Source organism: Cricetulus griseus, assembly GCF_003668045.3.
Source record: "Cricetulus griseus strain 17A/GY chromosome 1 unlocalized genomic scaffold, alternate assembly CriGri-PICRH-1.0 chr1_1, whole genome shotgun sequence".
Lineage (NCBI taxonomy): Eukaryota > Metazoa > Chordata > Mammalia > Rodentia > Cricetidae > Cricetulus > Cricetulus griseus.
This window is the reverse complement of record NW_023276807.1, coordinates 163917356-163936703: the sequence shown is the minus strand read 5'-3', so window position 1 is coordinate 163936703 and position 19348 is coordinate 163917356. Positions and strand designations below refer to the sequence as shown.

General features: G+C 40.5%; 1 protein-coding gene across 5 annotated transcripts in view; it reads left to right on the top strand.

Annotated features, from left to right (window-relative positions):
• Wdfy3 (WD repeat and FYVE domain containing 3) overlaps positions 1–19348 on the top strand; it is a 227702-nt gene that overhangs the window by 155885 nt on the left and 52469 nt on the right. For 4 of the 5 annotated variants that reach the window (XM_035453188.1, XM_027388524.2, XM_027388521.2 and 1 more), the window contains 12 exons: positions 1356–1429; positions 1512–1673; positions 3071–3165; positions 6150–6270; positions 6565–6782; positions 8271–8506; positions 9742–9876; positions 11392–11571; positions 12878–13111; positions 15781–15880; positions 17403–17563; positions 18871–19100. In XM_035453188.1, the coding sequence (XP_035309079.1) occupies positions 1356–1429; positions 1512–1673; positions 3071–3165; positions 6150–6270; positions 6565–6782; positions 8271–8506; positions 9742–9876; positions 11392–11571; positions 12878–13111; positions 15781–15880; positions 17403–17563; positions 18871–19100 (1946 nt within the window). The remainder of the gene's footprint in view (positions 1–1355; positions 1430–1511; positions 1674–3070; positions 3166–6149; positions 6271–6564; positions 6783–8270; positions 8507–9741; positions 9877–11391; positions 11572–12877; positions 13112–15780; positions 15881–17402; positions 17564–18870; positions 19101–19348) is intronic. The other variant, XM_035453189.1, reaches the window with a different exon arrangement.

The following is a 19348-nucleotide window of genomic DNA, read 5'->3' as shown; positions in this document are numbered from 1 at the left end:
AAACCCACAGAAACAGCTGACCTGAGCAAGTGGGAACTCATGGACTCCAGTCTGACAGCTGGGGAACCAGCATAGGACCAAACCAGTCCCCCTGAACGTGGGTGTCAGCTAGGAGCACCGGGCAGTCTATGGAGCCTCTGGCAGTAGAACCAGGATGTATCCCTAGTGCACAAATGGACTTCGGGAGCCCATTTCCTGTGGAGGGATACTCTGTCAGCCTAGATGCACTGGAGAGGGACTAGGCCCTGCCCCAAGTGATTTGACAGATTTTGATGATTTCCTCATGGAAGGCCTCACCCTCCCTGGGGATTGGATGGGGGATGGGATGGGGGGTCCGTGAGGGGCAGGGGAAGATGGGAGGGAGAGGGAACTGGGATTGATATGTAAGATAAGATTGTTTCTAATTTAAATAAAATTTATTTAAAAAACAAATATAATAAAATAATCACAGTAGCATACAAACATTTTCTTTGACATTTTTCTAGAATCTAAAACAATGTGGTTTATCTTTGAGGAATATTACACTATGTCCATTTCTTCTTTCCTATCCTTTTGTTGTTTTTGTGCATGTTTTCTGTTTTATAATCTCCAAAATAGTTCATATTATTTTCCCTTTAAATGATCAGTTATTCTTAAAATGCATTTTTTAAAATCTTTTCATTTGCCCAGATGTATGGTATTCACAACTCTTTACCCTTTTTAAAGATTTTATTTTTATTTTTTATGTAATTGTATATGTATGTGCCTGTGTGCAGGACCCAAGGAGACCAGAATAGGGTTTCAGGTCCCTGAGCTGTAGTTACAGGCAGTTGTGCATCATCTAATGTGGGTTCTGGGAACCGAGGCTGTGTCTTCTTAAGAGCAACTAGGGCTCTTAACAGCTGAGCCTTCTCTCTAGCCTGGCAGTATAACCTTTATTTGTAAATCTAGAGTCCATCCTGTACCCGGATTACTTCATTTTAACATTCATGAAGCAGAGATATGCTGGCATTGAATTCTCCCATCCAAAGAAGGGTTTTTCCTTTTTTTTTTTCTTTTTATTTAAAATGCTTTTGTATGAAATGTACTTCTAGTTGACTATTTTCATTTTTCTGAACTTTAAAAATGTCATTGATCATGTTCACCTTTTTGTGACATATAGAATAGAATATATATAATAGATTTTAAAAGCATGCTACTTGCATTTTCTATCTTCTTGAGTCTGTTTATAGTGATTGATTTGCCTCCTCCATTTTCTGCTGTATCTAGTTAATTATATAACTTAAAAGATGTTCCATTTGCTGCACTTGATGTTTTTGTACTGACACTCAGGCATTTTCAACCTCAAATACACTGTTGTTCATATTCTATTACAGGTCTGGCTCCATGCACCATATGAACTTCATCTTTCTTTATTTGAACACTTTATTGAACTCCTGACAGAGTCCAGGTATTACTTGATACTCATGTAGTTGGCTGTTCAGTTAGGAAAGAGATGGTCTTGCAATGTATTAATCATCTTTCTCTTACAGTGAGGCTTCCAAGAATGCCAAGTTGATGAGGGAATTTCAGCTAATCCCCAAGCTGCTCCTGACTCTCCGAGACATGTCCTTGTCCCAGCCAACCATTGCTGCTATTAGTAATGTGCTGAGCTTCCTGCTGCAAGGCTTCCCCAGCAGCAACGATCTGCTCAGGTGCGATTGTCTGTTTGTTGACAGTGAGGTTGAGGTGAAATGAGCTGAATGGAGTTGATTCCTATGATCACCATGCTCGTGTAACAACTATAATGTCTGTAGGCATGGGAAGGGTTTTGAAAATCAGCCAAAAACATTGGTGGACCTAGACATAAAAGCTTTCAGTATAAGAATTGTCAGTGCCCATCTTTACTCCTCAAGGCCTGTTAATTCTCAGGGTGTATGTCACACACATACACACTGGCTTCCTCTTTTCTCTTGGTTCTCAGTCACTCAGAAACAGATGAAACTTTATTATTGAATGTCTTTGTGATTTGAGCATTGGTTGGTTTAGAGTAACGGAAGAGTGGCTCAGTGGGTATGTAGCTATGATGACCTGAGGTAGCACCCACATAGCAAGCTAAGTGTGCTGTAACCCCATCCCTGTGGGAGCAGACTCAGAAGGGTCACTGGGGCTGGCTGCTCACTCAGCTGTCACATAGGAGCACCAGGCTCAAGGAGAGATCCTGCCTCAAATGACTAAAGCAGAGGATGACAAGGTAAAGCCAGTGTCATTCTTGATCTACACACAAGCACAGACACTTACACCTACACACACATGCTTACCCCATGGTCACACACACACACACACACACACACACACACACACACACACACACACACACACACACACACACACTTGCACACACGTGCCATGGGTGACAATTTTTTAATACAAGGGAAACTCAGAGCCTCTCCTTTACTTTATGGGGTCTGTAGAAAGTTGTTTATTTTTAACTTTGGCATTTAAAGCTGTAGCTTTGAAATTGTGTCGGAGAAGTTCATTTATCTTAATTACCTTGTTTATTTAGAATTTATCATGCCATATGGTCACTTAGATGAATTTATCACCAGGCCTCACTGAATTTTAACTTTTTAAGTTTTAACTTTCCTACTTCCTTTGTAAATGAACAAGGGCCCAGAGAACTTAAGCTACTTGTCTCTGGTCACATTGTTAAAAAGTCAGTGTGTGTCTACATGTCCATATGTATATGTATGTACACACACATGTCATATATACATATAACCTAGCCTGCATTTCTAAAGCCCAAGTTCTCCATCCACTGGCCCCAGTGGATTCATACAGATCAGACAGAGCATCTGAACTTGACCAGTCGTTGCTGATCAGTTTTTTTGGGCCACAGGGCTTAGTGTAGTAAAGAGCTCATGTTTCTGAAAAACCTAGATTCTTCTTAAAACTTATTGATGTCATTCAGCATGGTCCAAGAGGAAGCAAACTGAGTACCATCACCCAAAGAGCCCTAGAAGTTAATGCGTGTTTGTTTTCTCGTTTCTTTGTATTTTGTGGTTTAGGCAAAAGAAAAATGAACCCTTTTTATTTTCTGCTTTATTTAAAGGTTTGGCCAGTTCATTTCTTCTACTTTGCCAACCTTTGCAGTGTGTGAGAAATTTGTGGTTATGGAAATTAATAATGATGAGAAACCTGATGTGGGTGAGTAGACCAAAGAAAATGATTGGCTGACTACTCTGCCTCATACGACACCAGTTAGACTGAATTATATGTGAAAGAATTATGTAACACTCCCCTTTATGGTTTTTTTTTTTTTGGAGGGGGGTGTCTTTTCTTGGTATGTTTATCTTACGTTCGATCTATGCAGTATGCAGAAGGGTAGTGTGGCTCACAACATATGAAAGGATAGGAAAGCTTTCCTGGGTTTAGATTCATGGCAGTCCTCTTCTAGTGTAACTGAAATTACTTCATCTTGTAAGTTATGTCTGTATTCCTAGTGTCAACACAGTAGTCACTTTACTGGAGTCTTCAGCGGTCAGTGAGAAGTACCTTCTTACCAGCAGATACTGAGAGACACTCTTCACATTCAGGATTATTGATGTTATTGTCCTGTTACACAATCAAGAAGTCTATTGCATATATGATTCTTACAACTTACAAACACATACATAAGGAGTCTGATAAGAGAAAGTGGTATCCCCTCAACTTTCAGGGGACACATTGAGAAACTGAAATTCTACAAACCACAGCCTACTGATGACAGACTTGGGACTAGAGCACACAGCTCCTGTCAAGTCTTTATTGCCAGTTCATTTGAAACCACCCTTGTCTTGCTTTGGTGGGAAAAAATTCACAGAATTATGATGAGATGGATGGACAGCACTGGTTGATCATACTGGTTAATCACATAAACAACTCTGTGCTGTGGTTACTGCCACCTCAGTGTTGGAGGAAAGAAACTGCCACTCACACAGCATAAGTGAAAGGAAATTACCTAAGATCATGACTACATCCGAGTCAAGGTATCCCAAATCAACATAAAGTTTTCATTTTAGTTTTTTTTTTATTTAAGATAGTTATTTTTTCATACAATATATTCTGACCATTGTTTTCCCAGTGCTAGCTCCTCTCAGATCCTCTACACTTCCCCACACACCCGAATCTACACCCTTTCTTTCTGTCTCATTAGAGTACAATCAGGCCTCTAAAAAAATATATTTGAATAATAATAAGATGAAGTAAAAACAAACCAGAATGGGCAAACAAACAGAATAAAAAGATCCTGAGAAAAAAGCGTAAGAAACATTCAGATGCTGACACACACATTCACATGCACAGAAAACCCATAAACAAAGTCAGAAACCACAATATATGAGCAAGAGAATTATAAGGAAAAAACAACAGCAAATCCCCAGACAAAGCATTGTGAATCAAAAACCTCCAAAGATACCATTAAGTTTGTTTTATGTTGGCCATCTACTGCTGGGCATAGGGCCTGCCCTTAAATGTGGTCTATTTCCCCAGTGAGACTGTTGGAGAAAACTAATTTTCCTTTGCAATCACTTATGAGTTGGAGACAGCTTCTGGGTTAATTTTCTGTGCATGTTGTCCATTTATAAGAAGTGATTCTTACAATGCTTAGGTCTCAGGTTTGCTTTTGCTAGCACGCTAAGCTGCTAGTGCTTGGCACTTGGAAGAGGGGGTCCTAAGTCCCCCTTTGTGAACTTGAAGTTTCATAATGAATAAAGCAATGAATTCCCTTTTTATGTGTGGGGCTGGGGGTAGGGCAGGTCAGGGTCTCTCACTTTGTATCTGTGGGTGGCCTAACCTATTCATAAACCCTGGTACCTCTGCCTTCCAAGTACTGAGATTAAAGTCATGTACCACTGTACCCAGCTAAATTCACTTTTTCCCCCCACTATGTAACCCTGAGTGGCCTCACTATGCAGATGAGACTAGTCTTGAACTCACAGAGATCTGCCTGCCTCTGCATCTAGAGTGCTAGTTTAAAGATGTGTGCAACCACACCCAGCTAAATCCACATTTTAAAATATAGTTTAAAAGGTTAGGGTAATCCATGGTCCAAACATGTAGCAGCATAAAACCACAGTGAGTTCAGGCCGGGCATCATTAGTCACCACCACACAGCTTCCTTTCCTGTGGTACAATATGCCTGGTGCTGTGGACTAATGATGCCTGAGTCCTAGGCATCTGGGACATCCCACGGATAGCCTCTGAGCCTGTCTCACTGGCCTTTGTCTGATTTCTTTTGTGCTTTTGTGTCCTGAGCTATCCAATTTGCCTCTGTCCTGAGCTATCCAATTCTAACTTTACTTGATATATTGTATTTGTTGAATAAACTAGTGATTCCTACTTTCAAACTTTAAAATCTAGTCTCAACACAAAACACGGTTCTCAAAGAGACGAAAAGAAAGTTTATTCTTGAGCCAGTAATGAGTGACCAAGGCCTAGTTTCAGGTTGTCCTGGATAACATGTTTTAACGTAGAATGGCTTCATGAAGTTTTTTTTATAGTTACAGAACAAAAGTAAGTCGAGTTTTTCAAATACACTGGTGGACACATTGTGTAGCAACATCTAGCAGAGCAGGAAGACATCTTGGATCAGGTCAGATGTCATCTGTAGCTGGATAGCACAGAGACTTCAGGTCATACACAGAAGAAGAGAGCAAGTTTAGGGTTGCATAAGGCCACTGGCAACTGGAACTGCAACATTCCAAGTCTTCATAATCAGGAAGTTCTTCAAGTATATCGAAGCTTTAACATGGACCTCACCTGCTCCAGGAGCTTCAGGTCACACTGCTGCATTTACCTCCATCTTTAAAGAAAGAGGAAGTGAAGGACCTGCCTGGGAAACTGAGGCTCTGTGGGAATAATTGTTTTAATCCTTACAACTTTAATTGTTGAGGAAGAGAGGAAAATATTAGTTAAACTATAAAGAGGAGTCAAGTCTGAAGTCACTACTTTTGATAATGTTGGGGGTATAAATGAACTGTTGTCATGGTTCTAAATAGAAATTACTTGATTCATTTTCTTGTCTGCTATAATGGAAATCACTTGTAAAGAAAATGTGACCTAAAAGGTTTTGTTTTCATGATTTCAAGGAAATGGATTGGGTATTTTATCCTCTATCTTTGGAGTATGTAATGTGTTTCTCTCCCTTTTAGGAGCAGAAGAGGAGTTTGGAGGTCTTGTGTCTGCTAATCTTATACTTTTGAGGAACAGACTTCTAGACATCTTGCTAAAACTAGTTCATACATCGAAAGAAAAGACAAGCATTAACTTGCAGTAAGTGAGACCTTTTTAGAATTGATAGTTCTAGTTGGGCGTGGTGGCACACACCTTTAATCCCAGCACTCAGGAGGCTGAGGCAGGTGGCTCTCTGTGAGTTTAAAGACAGCCAGGACTATATATAGTAATAATCTTTCTCAAAAACAAGAAAGAAGGAGAACTGACAGTCCTGTATGTTGTATATACCCTGGAACTGATGGTATCTCAAAAACGAGGCTCAAAGTTTACTAATTTGAAATCTGAGTTCCTGAAGCTAATTCCCTTTCTTTGAACCTGTCTGTCTTTGAACAGGGCTTGTGAAGAGCTGGTCAGGACACTGGGTTTTGACTGGATCATGATGTTCATGGAAGAACACTTGCATCCCACCACAGTAACGGCCGCCATGAGGATTCTTGTTGTCCTGCTGAGTAACCAGTCGATCCTCATCAAGTTTAAAGAAGGGCTCAGTGGTGGAGGGTGGCTCGAGCAGACAGATTCTGTGCTGACTAATAAGATAGGAACTGTGCTAGGTACGAGACTTCAGTTCAGGGCTTTAAAATAAGCTACCATTCTGTCTTTAAATGCCGTGTAATATCATAGCCATTAGGAGTTGTGAACTTTAGTAACAATAAAAAGAAACATAATCTTCTAAATTCAAACTAAGCCAGAGATAAAATTTTAATGTGTGAAAACCCAGGGAACTGGTTGTGCTTTATTGTTACATATGACCTTCTTTGACCTTGAACTCAGTAATTAGCAAGTTGCAGTAGAACCGACTAATAGGAAGGATAGTTAGTGCCCAGTCACTACACTGGCCATTCAATGGCTTGTTTGGTTTCCACAGTGACTGGCTGATGTGGAAATGTATCATCCATACCCCACAGACTTAAAAGGCAAAAATCTAGGGCTGACATTAGTCACACAGTTGGGACATGTCAGAATATAAGCCCATTGACTTCAGATATGTATGGCAGGATCAAAGTCACATGATCACTGTGATTCAGAAATGAGATGACATATTAGAGAGAGTGGTCAATTGCTATACAATTTTTTCTCCATTAGAGCATACTTTAGACAATTATTCGGTGGCACTGAGCAACTGGTTAAGATACATATATTTAGAAGCAACCTAGACATAAATTGGTCTCTTATTTTGTTAAATATTAATTGTTCTTCATCTCTATTTGAAATTTTAATAGCTTCAGTGAGAATGTCAGTCCCATACCTATAGACTGAAGATTTCTATTGAAATCTTGGCTGACATTTACTCTGCACTGAGCTCTCTACTAGGAATGGGGTCGAAAAGGACCATGTTTGGGTTGTATCAAGAAACATATGTAATTGAGGACTCCTGTAGAGACAGAACTGACAGACACATGCATGTTCTTCTCCTGACTGTCTCCTGGCAAAGTTTCAGAGGATGGTGGGTAACCCACTCAGCTTGTGGAGACCATAGCCACCGTGAGCATAGATCTGCCTTCTCCACGTCTGGATATCTTCTGACACAGCATAGATTATGTTGTGTGAGGAAGCCATCTTTTCTTCATTTAATCTTAAATCTATATATAGCTCAAGGTTAAGAAATATATGGTGATTTTCTTTTAGGATAAATGAAATGTATTAATTATATTTTACCAAGTATATTTTAAAATGTACCATCTTCTATTAACTCTACTCAGTTTCACTAAATTCTTTTGGGAACATGAGCAGAGCCATTAGAGCTCTTTTGAAGTCACTCTTGTAATGAATAGCGCTTGTTTCACTGTGAGAAGCATCTGTAGACTTGTACCTGGTTGTCCCAGCTCTCTGTCAGCCCTGTATCTGCCTGGGCAGACGTGATAAGTCAAACAGATTGTGAAGTGAAACTGGACTAAAGATGAGGTCAGCCTCTGGCAGCTAACTGGCTTTACTTGTGTGAGCATAGGAAGGACCAGGTGTCACAACCACAGCGTTGCTGCTTTCTTTGTTAATGTGGCACTGGGACATTTCCTAACTCTTCTTCACTCCTTTTCTTTTAGGATTCAATGTGGGCAGGAGTGCCGGTGGGAGATCGACAGTCAGGGAAATTAACCGGGAGGCCTGCCATTTCCCTGGCTTTCTGGTTCTCCAGTCTTTCCTTCCTAAGCACACGAATGTCCCTGCCCTCTATTTCCTGCTCATGGCCTTGTTTCTGCAACAGCCTGTGAGTGAGCTGCCTGAGAACCTGCAGGTCAGTGTGCCTGTCACCAGCAGCCGATGTAAGCAGGGCTGCCAGGTAGGAATTACCTAGTAAGGTGTCATGTAAGACCTATACACCCTTTAATTCTGACATTTAAAGTTTAGTGAAAAACCCTGAAAATTTGCTAGGTAATTTTCCTAAAAAGACATCCTTTGTCACTGTTATACCATCTTTTCTTTCTGGTTATATGTGCATGAGGACTTTTGGTGACATTAATGTAATGATCTAAAGGATTGTTTTGAGTAATCCATCTTTACCTAGAAATATGATTTCATTAAAGATAATTATAAATGATGGGAGGGTCAAGGGAGATGGCTTGAGTCTGTGATCCCCGGCACACCCGAGTTAAAAACCACCATGGCTGCACATCCTTGTGACCTTAGCCCTTAAGTAGAGGGAATGGACGATACCCGGAGCTCATTGACCCTCTCTAGCTAAATTAGTATACCTCAGGTTCAATGAGGAGACTGTCTCAAAACATAAAAATTAAGGATAGAGAGTGACCAAGGAGAGATACTAGACATCAACCTTGGGTCTCCACACATATCTGCTTATTTTGTATGCAAACACACACACACACACACACACACAAATGAGTAGGTACAAGTATTGATTTGGAAAATATTCTTAATTTTTTAATAATATATAGCATCTACATTTTAAGGAAAGCAGCGATAATTTATTTGTCATTGAAGATATTAAAACTGTATGTAGCTTATATCTGTGGTTCCATAAACACTTAACTTTAGCCTTGAAATTCAGCTTTGCTTATTTGACCAAACTTTTTCCATGAAATCTCTTAAGTGGTAAAGATTTATGCTTAGTAGAATTTGATTTCCCCATTCTTTTGAGTCACGTGTCACCATGGTCATGAGTGTTACATAAAATTGCTCTCAGTAAATCTCATCATCCACTTATTTTGTCAAATCTTACTCATAAGTAACATAAATTTGAGTCTGAGGAGTGAGTTCATTGTGCTCCTGTAAACATCTTGCTTAAGACATATATGATTTCATCTTTTTGTTAATTACCAGGTGGTGGTTGGGACCATATTTTGTCTAGAAAAAGGAACAGAGTGATGTTGAATGTATAGTTACTTGCCAAAATGGAGCCAGATGATGCTACATACAATATTTCCCAAGTTTTGATGTATAGAATGGAAGGCTAAAATAAAAGTAGTTCCAAAGAAATTTTAGAGTATTAGAATTTCTAAGGATCTCCTCTAGGGGAAGAAATGACTAGTGACTGACTGTTGCTCATTTGATCTGCAGTTTGACTTGGATTCCATCTGGACGTTTATCTTTGGAGTCCCCGCCTCCAGCGGAACAGTGGTCTCTTCCATCCACAATGTGTGCACAGAATCTGCATTCTTACTGCTGGGGATGCTGCGAAGCATGCTGAATTCAGTGAGTCCCAGAGGGCCAGATGGCTGGCATCCATACCACACATACCGTGTATGATGCTGGCTCCCACACAGCTCATGCTGGCGTCCATCCCACAGCTGGTGTGCAATGCTGGCTCTCACATCCTGTGTCCGATGCTGATGTCCATCCCACAGTCCATGTGCAGTGGGGGCTCCCTTACAGAGAAAGCTTGTTGTTATTTACTGTAGCTGTCTATTTCTCTGTAGCTCTAGGCCCCACCCTGTTTTCTTGCCTCTAATGTAAGAACAGGTGTGTAGTTAAGACCACAGATTAGAGGCTCAGTGATAGACTGTTTGCCTGCCAACTGTGAGGAGGGGTTTGATCCCCAGTACTTGAAGAGACTGGTAACCACAGACTCTGGAAACAAGGGTCCCACTCTTGATATTCCAGATGTGCTAACTTCTGTCTGCTGCTGTTTCCTAAGTTTAAACATCTGGTGATAACAGAGTGTATCCCATAGGGTTCTTGTGAGGATATTTCATGAAGTAATATATACATAAAATACTTAAAATAGTATGTAAGTATCAATGAATTATCAGCATAAGATATATTGTAATAGATACACATATGTATATGATACGGTTACACATTGAGATTCTGAAATTACTCTCATTTGGATGTTAAAACATTAACAGAACAAATTTTATTTTCTTTTATACTTACTCTGCTCTAATTATTTTGTACTTAGAGAAGAATAGTGTAGCTCATTGCACAGCTTAGAATTGTGTGTTACGAGAAAATGCTAACCTAGATTCCTTAACTTATATGTGTCTGATGGTTCTCATCTAAGAACAAAACACTGCATGAGATGCATCACCTTGGGATGCCTTAGAGTTTTCCTTTGATGTTGGTCCATAAACAAATGTAAAATTCTGTGATAAGGAAGAAGCCATTCTCAGGGCAGGTTTCAGGAAATACATATTTTTCAAATGCTTGTATGCACGTTTCCTTTACTGGTCACCGTATGTTTGTCATCTGGTGCTTACATGTATTGTACTGTGTTGCAGTGTAAGGTTCATAGGCAGAAAATGACTTCTGCATGTTTGTCTTACTCCCAACTTTCTAACAGGATGCTCAGGGATGGTGAAGGCCAACAGCTATTGTGATGCAGGCCGTATTCACATTGACAACAATTGTTCTTAGTTGATCTGGGGGGGGGGCTGACAGACAGTTTCTAAGGGTGTGGTTATCCTTCTGGCTATGAGATTTGTTTACATGTTTGCACATACATCTTTGCTCATGTATGATTTATAAGGTTTTGGATCATTGATAATAGGCAGAGTAAGAAGAATAATAAATAGTGACTCTCCCCCTCTTTAATTTGAGACAAGATCTCATGTAGCCCAAACTAACCTTAAGCTTTCTATGTAGCTGAGGATGATCTTTCTCCTTCCACTTCTCAAGACCTGAGCTTGCAGATGTTGGCACCAAGCCTAGCTGAAGCACCTGTAGAAGTACCAGTCTCTAACACAGTTGTTCTTATCTGTCCTGTGTTAGCCGTGGCAATCGGAAGAAGAGGGGTCGTGGCTCCGAGAGTACCCAGTGACCCTGATGCAGTTTTTCAGATACTTGTATCACAACGTCCCAGACCTTGCCTCCATGTGGATGAGCCCTGATTTCCTGTGTGCCTTAGCAGCCACCGTCTTTCCCTTCAACATCCGCCCTTACTCCGAGATGGTAAGGAAGTAGGGGGACGTGGTCTCCAGTCTGCTCTGGAGAAAAGCTGACCTCCTGATCAGCTCACCTGTCTGTCACCTTCTCTATCATGGCTCTGTCACTGTCTGCTGTCAAAGCTCCCCACATAGTCCTCCTGCTTTCCCCTAAGAGAGCCATGAACTATTCTCGTGAACTGTGTCTATGTGAGTCCATTGCTGGCCCCTAGCCAAGCAGCTACTGTTGCATGTCTTTCTGTAAGATGGTGGCTGTGTGCTTAGAAATTGCTCTTTGTAGGTAGCAGGACTCTAGCCAAACCACCGTGTTTTCTTTTTTCTTTTAGACAGTAGATGTTTGCTGGATTCAATTTTTAACAAGTGATTTATAGAGTTAAAATAGAGTGAAAATTATGATTCTTCTGCCCAACTTTCCTTCCTTCCCTTGCTCAGCCTTTTACTTTGTACTAATTTAACAGAAAAATATTAGTCTAAAATCAGACATTGTACAAATACTTCTGTCCTTTCAAATAGGCCCAAAGAGATAGTTCATAATTCTTGTGCCTATCATGTATTACAGGGGTCTGAAGTCAACTTCCTTCTTCATACTAATTTTTTCTTTATATAAATTTAAATTGCTCATTCCAGACTTGTAGAGAGAGACAGACTGGGATGACCAGTGACCTTAACACTCTGGCTGCCTTATTGTTTTAGGGTCCTTAGTTTGGTTTAAAAAGTGTGTGTGTGTGTGTGTGTGTGTGTGTGTGTGTGTGTGTGTGTGTGTGTTAATGTATATGCACATATGAACTTGTAACACTTCCCTACCATTTCCTTGTCAACATCTGGGATTTGTCTACAGCTCTTTCTCTCTGGCTTGGCTGAAACTTGTTGCTATTTTGTTTATTTGGATTATGTTCACCTGAAAAAAAAAAAATAGATCAGCCGTGGGGATCACCATTATATATTCTTCTGTGACCTGTCACATTTGGCTTTTCGGTAGATCGCTTCAGATATGCAAGTGCAGTCATCCCCATGTTATCACTCCATTTATCTGAAGTGTTGATATCCTCATGAAGCAGACACATTTCTAAGGGTCTGTCAGAAGTGTTGAGTAGCATGGCATAGTGTCAGATTGCTGCTTTGAAAGCCAAGACAGAAGAGTACAGCCATGAGATGACTGGCTTAATGGGAAGCAAAGGCTCAGGGGAAGGAGCCCTGCTTCCAGTGTCACTGCCGCTGCCACTGCTGTCACAGTTTTGTCATGTTGTTTTAGCAGACATCCAAGGGAGGCGTTAGCATAAACTACTTCGATTGTACTTCATTTCTCCCGTCAGGTGACAGATCTTGATGATGAGGTGGGATCTCCAGCAGAAGAGTTTAAAGCTTTTGCCGCAGACACAGGGATGAACAGGAGCCAATCAGAGTACTGCAATGTGGGCACCAAGACATATTTGACCAATCACCCAGCCAAAAAGTTCGTTTTTGACTTCATGCGAGTATTAATGATTGACAACCTCTGCCTCACACCTGCTAGCAAGCAGACGCCACTAATTGATCTTTTGTTGGAGGTAAAGACAAAGAAATGTACATATCATTTGCTGGCATTGCCTTTATAATGAGAACATTAATAACCAATTAAGTTCTATGCAGAATACTTTTAGACTTCTAATTCTTCTAGATAATATATAGGCAAAGCATGTGAGGGCAGGTAGTTTTTAATGCCACATGTATGTCGGATCGTGTCACTTTGTTCAACTTTTTTTCCTTCTCTCAAGCATGTTTCTAATTTAGTCCTCTGTCATCTTTTCCCCTATGGCAAACTTTTCCAGTAAGTGCCAAATAATACTTAGCTTGAGTTGGTGTCACATTTCGTCATCTGTGCCATTGTACTATGAACAGAACTAGAGAAAAGACAGGATGCACTGAGTAGGGCTATGCTCCCATAGAATTTTATCTGCAAAATAGACACAGACTGGATTCAGCTCATAGGCAGTGGTATGTGTATGCCAGCCCCTCAGACATTCAAACACTAACTGGCAGTTTTCCTCACCTCTAAACGCCAGTCACACTGCCCATTACTACTACCACTGTCCAGTGCAGCTTACAGCATGGTGTATTGCTCAGAGAAGATACCCACTCAATGACCTCCCCCAAAGGCAGCAGGCTTCTGGTTGTCCCTTCTTGTGGGGAGTGACAGGCATCAGTGACCCAGGAGAAATGAGGCTCTGCACCTTGAGTAGTTTCACTGCTGGCTTTTGATGTAAACCATCCCTAAAAACCACTTTCAGATGTTTATCTAGAGCCGGGAGTGTCGCTCCGTGGTAGACTGTACAAGGCTGTGGGTTTTATTCTAAATAGTGTCAAATGATCAAAACAAAATAGTCATCTACTGATGTCACTAAAGAAAACCGATCATAGAGAGAGAATCTAAGTGACTCATCCCTTGCCTGGTTCTTCTGGTCAGTGCTTGTAAGTGGTGCCAATGAATCCTTGCTATGCAAGATATGAGTTTAAGATGTCTGAGGACTTCTCTCCTCAGAGGGAGGGATGGGAATATGTCACATGCTCTCAGCTGACAAACAAAACAGATTTCTCTGCTCCCTCTAGTGGCTACTGCAGTTAACTTTTTAATTACAACCTCAAAACCATGGAAGGTGTTTATATCACTTCTGTAAAAACATCTCCATTTGACCAATTAAAAGAAGTCACTTATGGAATTTAGGATCATCTTAACCAAGACCACAAGTATTAAAAATTGGCAGACAGAATAATGTGTCAGTAGTAAACCACATGACTAAAATTTTGCCTGATAGCCTGTCCCTCTGGAAACCTTGAGGAGTTCATAGAGCCAGATCTGGAGGTTGGTGATAAGGCCTGGTTGTGGAGATCAGTGATAAAGCTCTATGGTGATAGAGTTTGGTGAGAGCCCCATAATGGAGCCGAATGAAGTTCATTGGTGGAGATCAGTGACAGAGCTCCATGATAGAGCCTGGTGAAGTTGAGTGGTGGAGATCAGTGTTAGAGCTCTATAATGGAGCCTGATGATAGAGCTCGGTGATGAGCAAATAAAACAGCTTAAGAAGAGAGACAGTGAGAGTTCTTTAGTATCTAGAGTAAAAATCTAGGAACTAAAAACTGAAATCACAAGATGGTATGCAACAGAAATGTGCAGGAAAGAATAAGTGGCTCAAAGATTAACACAGTTCAGGGGAATGGGTGAGTGTGCCTGCTAATGAGAGTATTTCTTAAGCTCCTAAGAACACTGACAACTAAGCACTTAGACATGAATAACTTACCGACTTGTGTTCCCTATGTAAGTAGGAAGTGCTTCGTTTTCCTATGTCAGCCTCAAGTATGGTTCTCATCTTAGGTGTGTGGAGTTGGGCTAGAGAGCTGAGTGTTAGAATTGTAGCCCAGGAACAGCAGCAGTGTCAGATTGAAGCCCAGGTAGACGTTAATTCTTTAAAGCTCCAGGCAGGTAGCTTTCATGTGTCTTCATCTCCTGAAACAGGTGGCAGATTCCCTTGGTGTGCTATGTTGTAACTACATCCCTGACTCCATCTTGACCAGAAAGGTGGAAGCTTGTTTTTAAGAAACAGAGATGGAGAGATAACTGAGGCACCACACACGACCTACATAAACATACATGTAAATGAAAGTAATTTTACATAATTATATATGTATTTACAAAAGCAGTTTAGTTAATATTGTTTTCCATGCCTTCCTTAAAAATCATGATTAATCTTCTGGTTATGAAGTCTGTCCCTGGAGGAATTCAAGAGCAGAGCTGTGTATTTCCCACTTCCCCGCATGAAGGGAGGGTCTTAAACCCACTAACCTTTAATGTGGCCACTGTGGACCACTCTCTTTTAATGTTGCTAGTGCTAGTTTTAGAAGTCTAAAAGCATTCAAGAACACTCTAATACGTTATTTTAAAAGACATAGTGATGCCTGCATTCATAAAATCTTAGGTTCTTTCACAGTTAGGCTGCTTTGAGTCCCAACAAGACTGTTTGAACGAGGCAACTAGGGCCAGTATCTATTGTAAATTTCATCATCACTTTGAAGAGTCAGAAACTAAATTCCTATACTGACTGAGTCACCATAAATCCTTCTGGAACTAGAGACATTTTTTTTTTAATAAAATTAAGTCCTGATAAGTGATGAGACACTTTAGCTTGGAACCATCTTTGTGGTTGTGTACCCTCTGATTCCTGTGTGCTGTTTTGATATGTAGGCTTCCCCTGAGAGATCTACAAGAACTCAGCAGAAAGAATTCCAGACACACATTCTGGACAGCGTGATGGACCATTTGCTTGCAGCTGATGTGTTATTGGGTAATTCTATGTCTATTTTAATTCTGTGTTTACATATCATCTACCACTTTACTCTAGTCTCCAAGCTTATCTCCTTTCTTCCTTCTTTTTAGTCTGACCTCTCATAGTTAACGTTTTTTTAACATCTGAGGTGATGTAGTCATGTTTTTGCATACAGCATTACATTGTCATCACTATATAGTGTTATGTCACATGGACATGTGCTTAGTCATATTATTGTTGGTAGGTGTATGCAAGTTTCCAGCTAAAGACAACTCGAGATCAATCTGCTGTGAATGTTATTATTCAGGAGCCACACACATGTGTATTATGTGTGTCTGTAGGGTAGTAGAATCTCAGGTGTGTACATGCTATTCTTCAGGATGTGTTTCAGGTCAGAAAGTCAAAATGCGCTGGATTGTATTCCCTCAATGCACGTGTACTGAATTGTAATACGAATGTAACCCTTGAGAGAGACATTAATGATAGAGACATCATCACTTATGTGTCAAACACCATAAAATTTCTAAGAAGAAAATGTTTTGGTTCAAAGCCAGGATTAGTGCTGCCTGTCTGTCCTCCAGGCTCGACTCCAGAAGCTACATCAGGAGGATGACAAGTTCAAGGAAAGCCTAGGCTACTTAGTGAGACCCATCGTGCAAAGCAAAAATAGAAAAGTTTTAATAACTTACTTCCTATATTACTCTGATGTGATCGTATGAATTACAGAACTGATTAGTTCTGGTAAACTAATATTTTTTTGCAAAGCATTTTCCCCTGACATCTTAAACATTGTCTTAATATGTAACTGAATTTTCAAAACTAAACGTCAAGTCGTGTTTTTGTGCCAGTTCTTATCCACTGAGATCATCTGTACCACATAAAGACACAGGATGAGAGCCTCCTTAGTGGTAGGAGTAATCACGGATCTATGGCATGTCCACTGTGTGGAGGGGGTGAGGAGGGCGAATAGTCCAAAGCAGCATGTTCATGGCAGCCCACTGGGGACAGTGGGGTTACCTAGTTAGGGAGGCTACACTGCTCATCACAGCTGTCTGTGACACCTGCCTGAAACTCCTCAGTGTCACCAGTTTTCTGAATCTTATGCCCATGTCACTTTGTTGCTGTTGGAAGTGTGCCACAAATAGTTTCGTTTGGAAGGCCTTTCCCCCCTATTCATTATTCACACATAATCCATCCTTAACTGAACTTTTTTAAAAAGGGAAGAAGTGCTGTTGCTTTCAGTTGTAACTGAAGAAATGTTTGCTTCTCAAAGACTGTCTTTCGGTGTAAGAGTCTTCACAGGGACTTCCAGCCCACAAAGCTTGTAAGCTGGTGAATATAGTCTTTCCAGTGTTTATCCTGATTTTTGGTCCTGCACATCATTTTCTTAAATGTGAGATCATGTGGTCATGTTTCATAAGAACTGTGGACACACTTGTCTTGCCTTAGTCTGGTGTCTTTGAGTTCTTGTGCTAGTAGATATCAATTTTCTTAGGTGTTTTTGTTTTTTTGTTTTTTTGTTTTTCCTGCCTGGATCTAGGGGAAGATGCATCTCTGCCCATTACCAGCGGAGGAAGCTACCAGGTGCTGGTGAACAACGTGTTTTATTTCACACAGCGTGTTGTAGACAAGCTTTGGCAAGGCATGTTCAACAAGGAGTCTAAACTCCTTATAGATTTTATAATTCAGCTCATTGCACAGGTAATTCATCATTTCTCTTAGCTGTGGAGTACATGTTTTTCTTTGACAAACTTTTTCCTATGGTGTCAAATTACTGGAAGTGGATATAACTAATAAGATAATGAATATTAGCATTTGATATCCCCAAACTTTGTAAAAGTGAATTGAGAAATACATATTGCCAGTGCTCTCATTACAAAGGTGCCTGGGTTTCAAACTGTGATCCTTCTCCAACCTGGGTACTTCACACACCTTAAGCTCATACAACTTGATAAGCTTTTATAGTGTCATTGTGTGAAGACTACAGGACATGAGCATCCATCCTGAGGAAATGTTCCCTTGTCAGCTGAGTCTCCACAGTTTATTGTCATCCGTATTCCTTTGAGGATGTCATTTCCCCCATGCATGCTTAACGAAAGAACATTGGTCAGGCTTGGCACACATCTTACGTACTTTAAAGTGTGGAAAAGTGGGAATACTTTTCCATGTATATAATAATGTCTGGGTTTGTGTTTTTATGGTTTTTGGGTGGTGGTAGCAATATCTGTATTTGTGTTTTTTCCTGTTTTCATTTTATTCTGGTTTGGTTTTTGTTTGTTTGCCTGCTAGTTTTCTAAAGAGAAAAGACAGAAAGGGTATATGGTTGAGTGGGTGGGGAGAATTCAGGAGTAGCTGGGAGTAGAAACCAAGATCAGAATCTATAGTATGAAGAAAAACTTTCAATTAAAAAGGTAATTTTTTTCCAGTTACATGAATGACATGGTGATTATGAACAAATTTAAACATGTAAAAAGTAAATGAAAGGGGAAAAAATCTCATCTCTATGCCAAACTGCAACGCTAGCCCTGTACCATGTTCTGCCAGTATATGGTAGGGTGTGCCATTCCCTCTGAAGATGTGCATTTGTAGTTAAGCTAAAGAGACAGCTCCCAAGTGAGGGATGAAGCCAGAGCACCAGAACAGCTCTCACTAGCAGTCCTGGAGTTTCCTCAGTTGCCATAGAGATCATTCATCCTAACAAAGGTAGTTTGGCAGAAGCTTCCTCCCAGGTGACATAGGTGTGTTCTCAGGGAGGCCACTCTGCAGCACAGGCACAGACTCTCCTGACTGGGGGCTGTTTGTACAGGGCTCTCTTCATTCTTAAATCACATGTATGTGTCTCATGGGTTCTGAATCCAGAAAAGCAAGAGCTATATATTCTTGAGCTAAGCACTCCAAGAACTTAGCGTGACACCTGTTACATAACAGCAAGTCTGGCTGTGCTCATGAATGACAGTGGGTTTTACATTTTTATCCCATTACTGAAAATATATCTTTTGTTTCTTTAGTCCAAGAGAAGATCACAGGGATTGTCATTGGATGCGGTTTATCACTGCCTCAATAGAACCATCTTGTACCAGTTCTCACGTGCACACAAAACTGTCCCTCAGCAAGTAGCTCTCCTTGATTCACTCAGGGTCCTTACTGTAAACCGGAACTTGATCCTGGGACCTGGCAACCATGACCAAGAATTCATTAGCTGTCTTGCTCACTGCCTGATTAATCTACATGTTGGAAGGTAAGTTTCTCGGGTTCTGTTTGCCCTGTTGTCTTTGATAGCATCCCATCTGAACTCCTTGTGTCCTTTGTGATAGTGACAGCCCCATTTGCCTTTTAATTAGTTTTATTTACTTCTCCATGAAAAGGGTATGGGGCAAGTGTTGTGTTTCAGCAGAGATAATGAGGATTTTTTTCTTTTCATTTACTTTTACATCTTTAAATTTGTTAATGATCACCATATGTAATTCATGTAATTGTAAAAAGAAA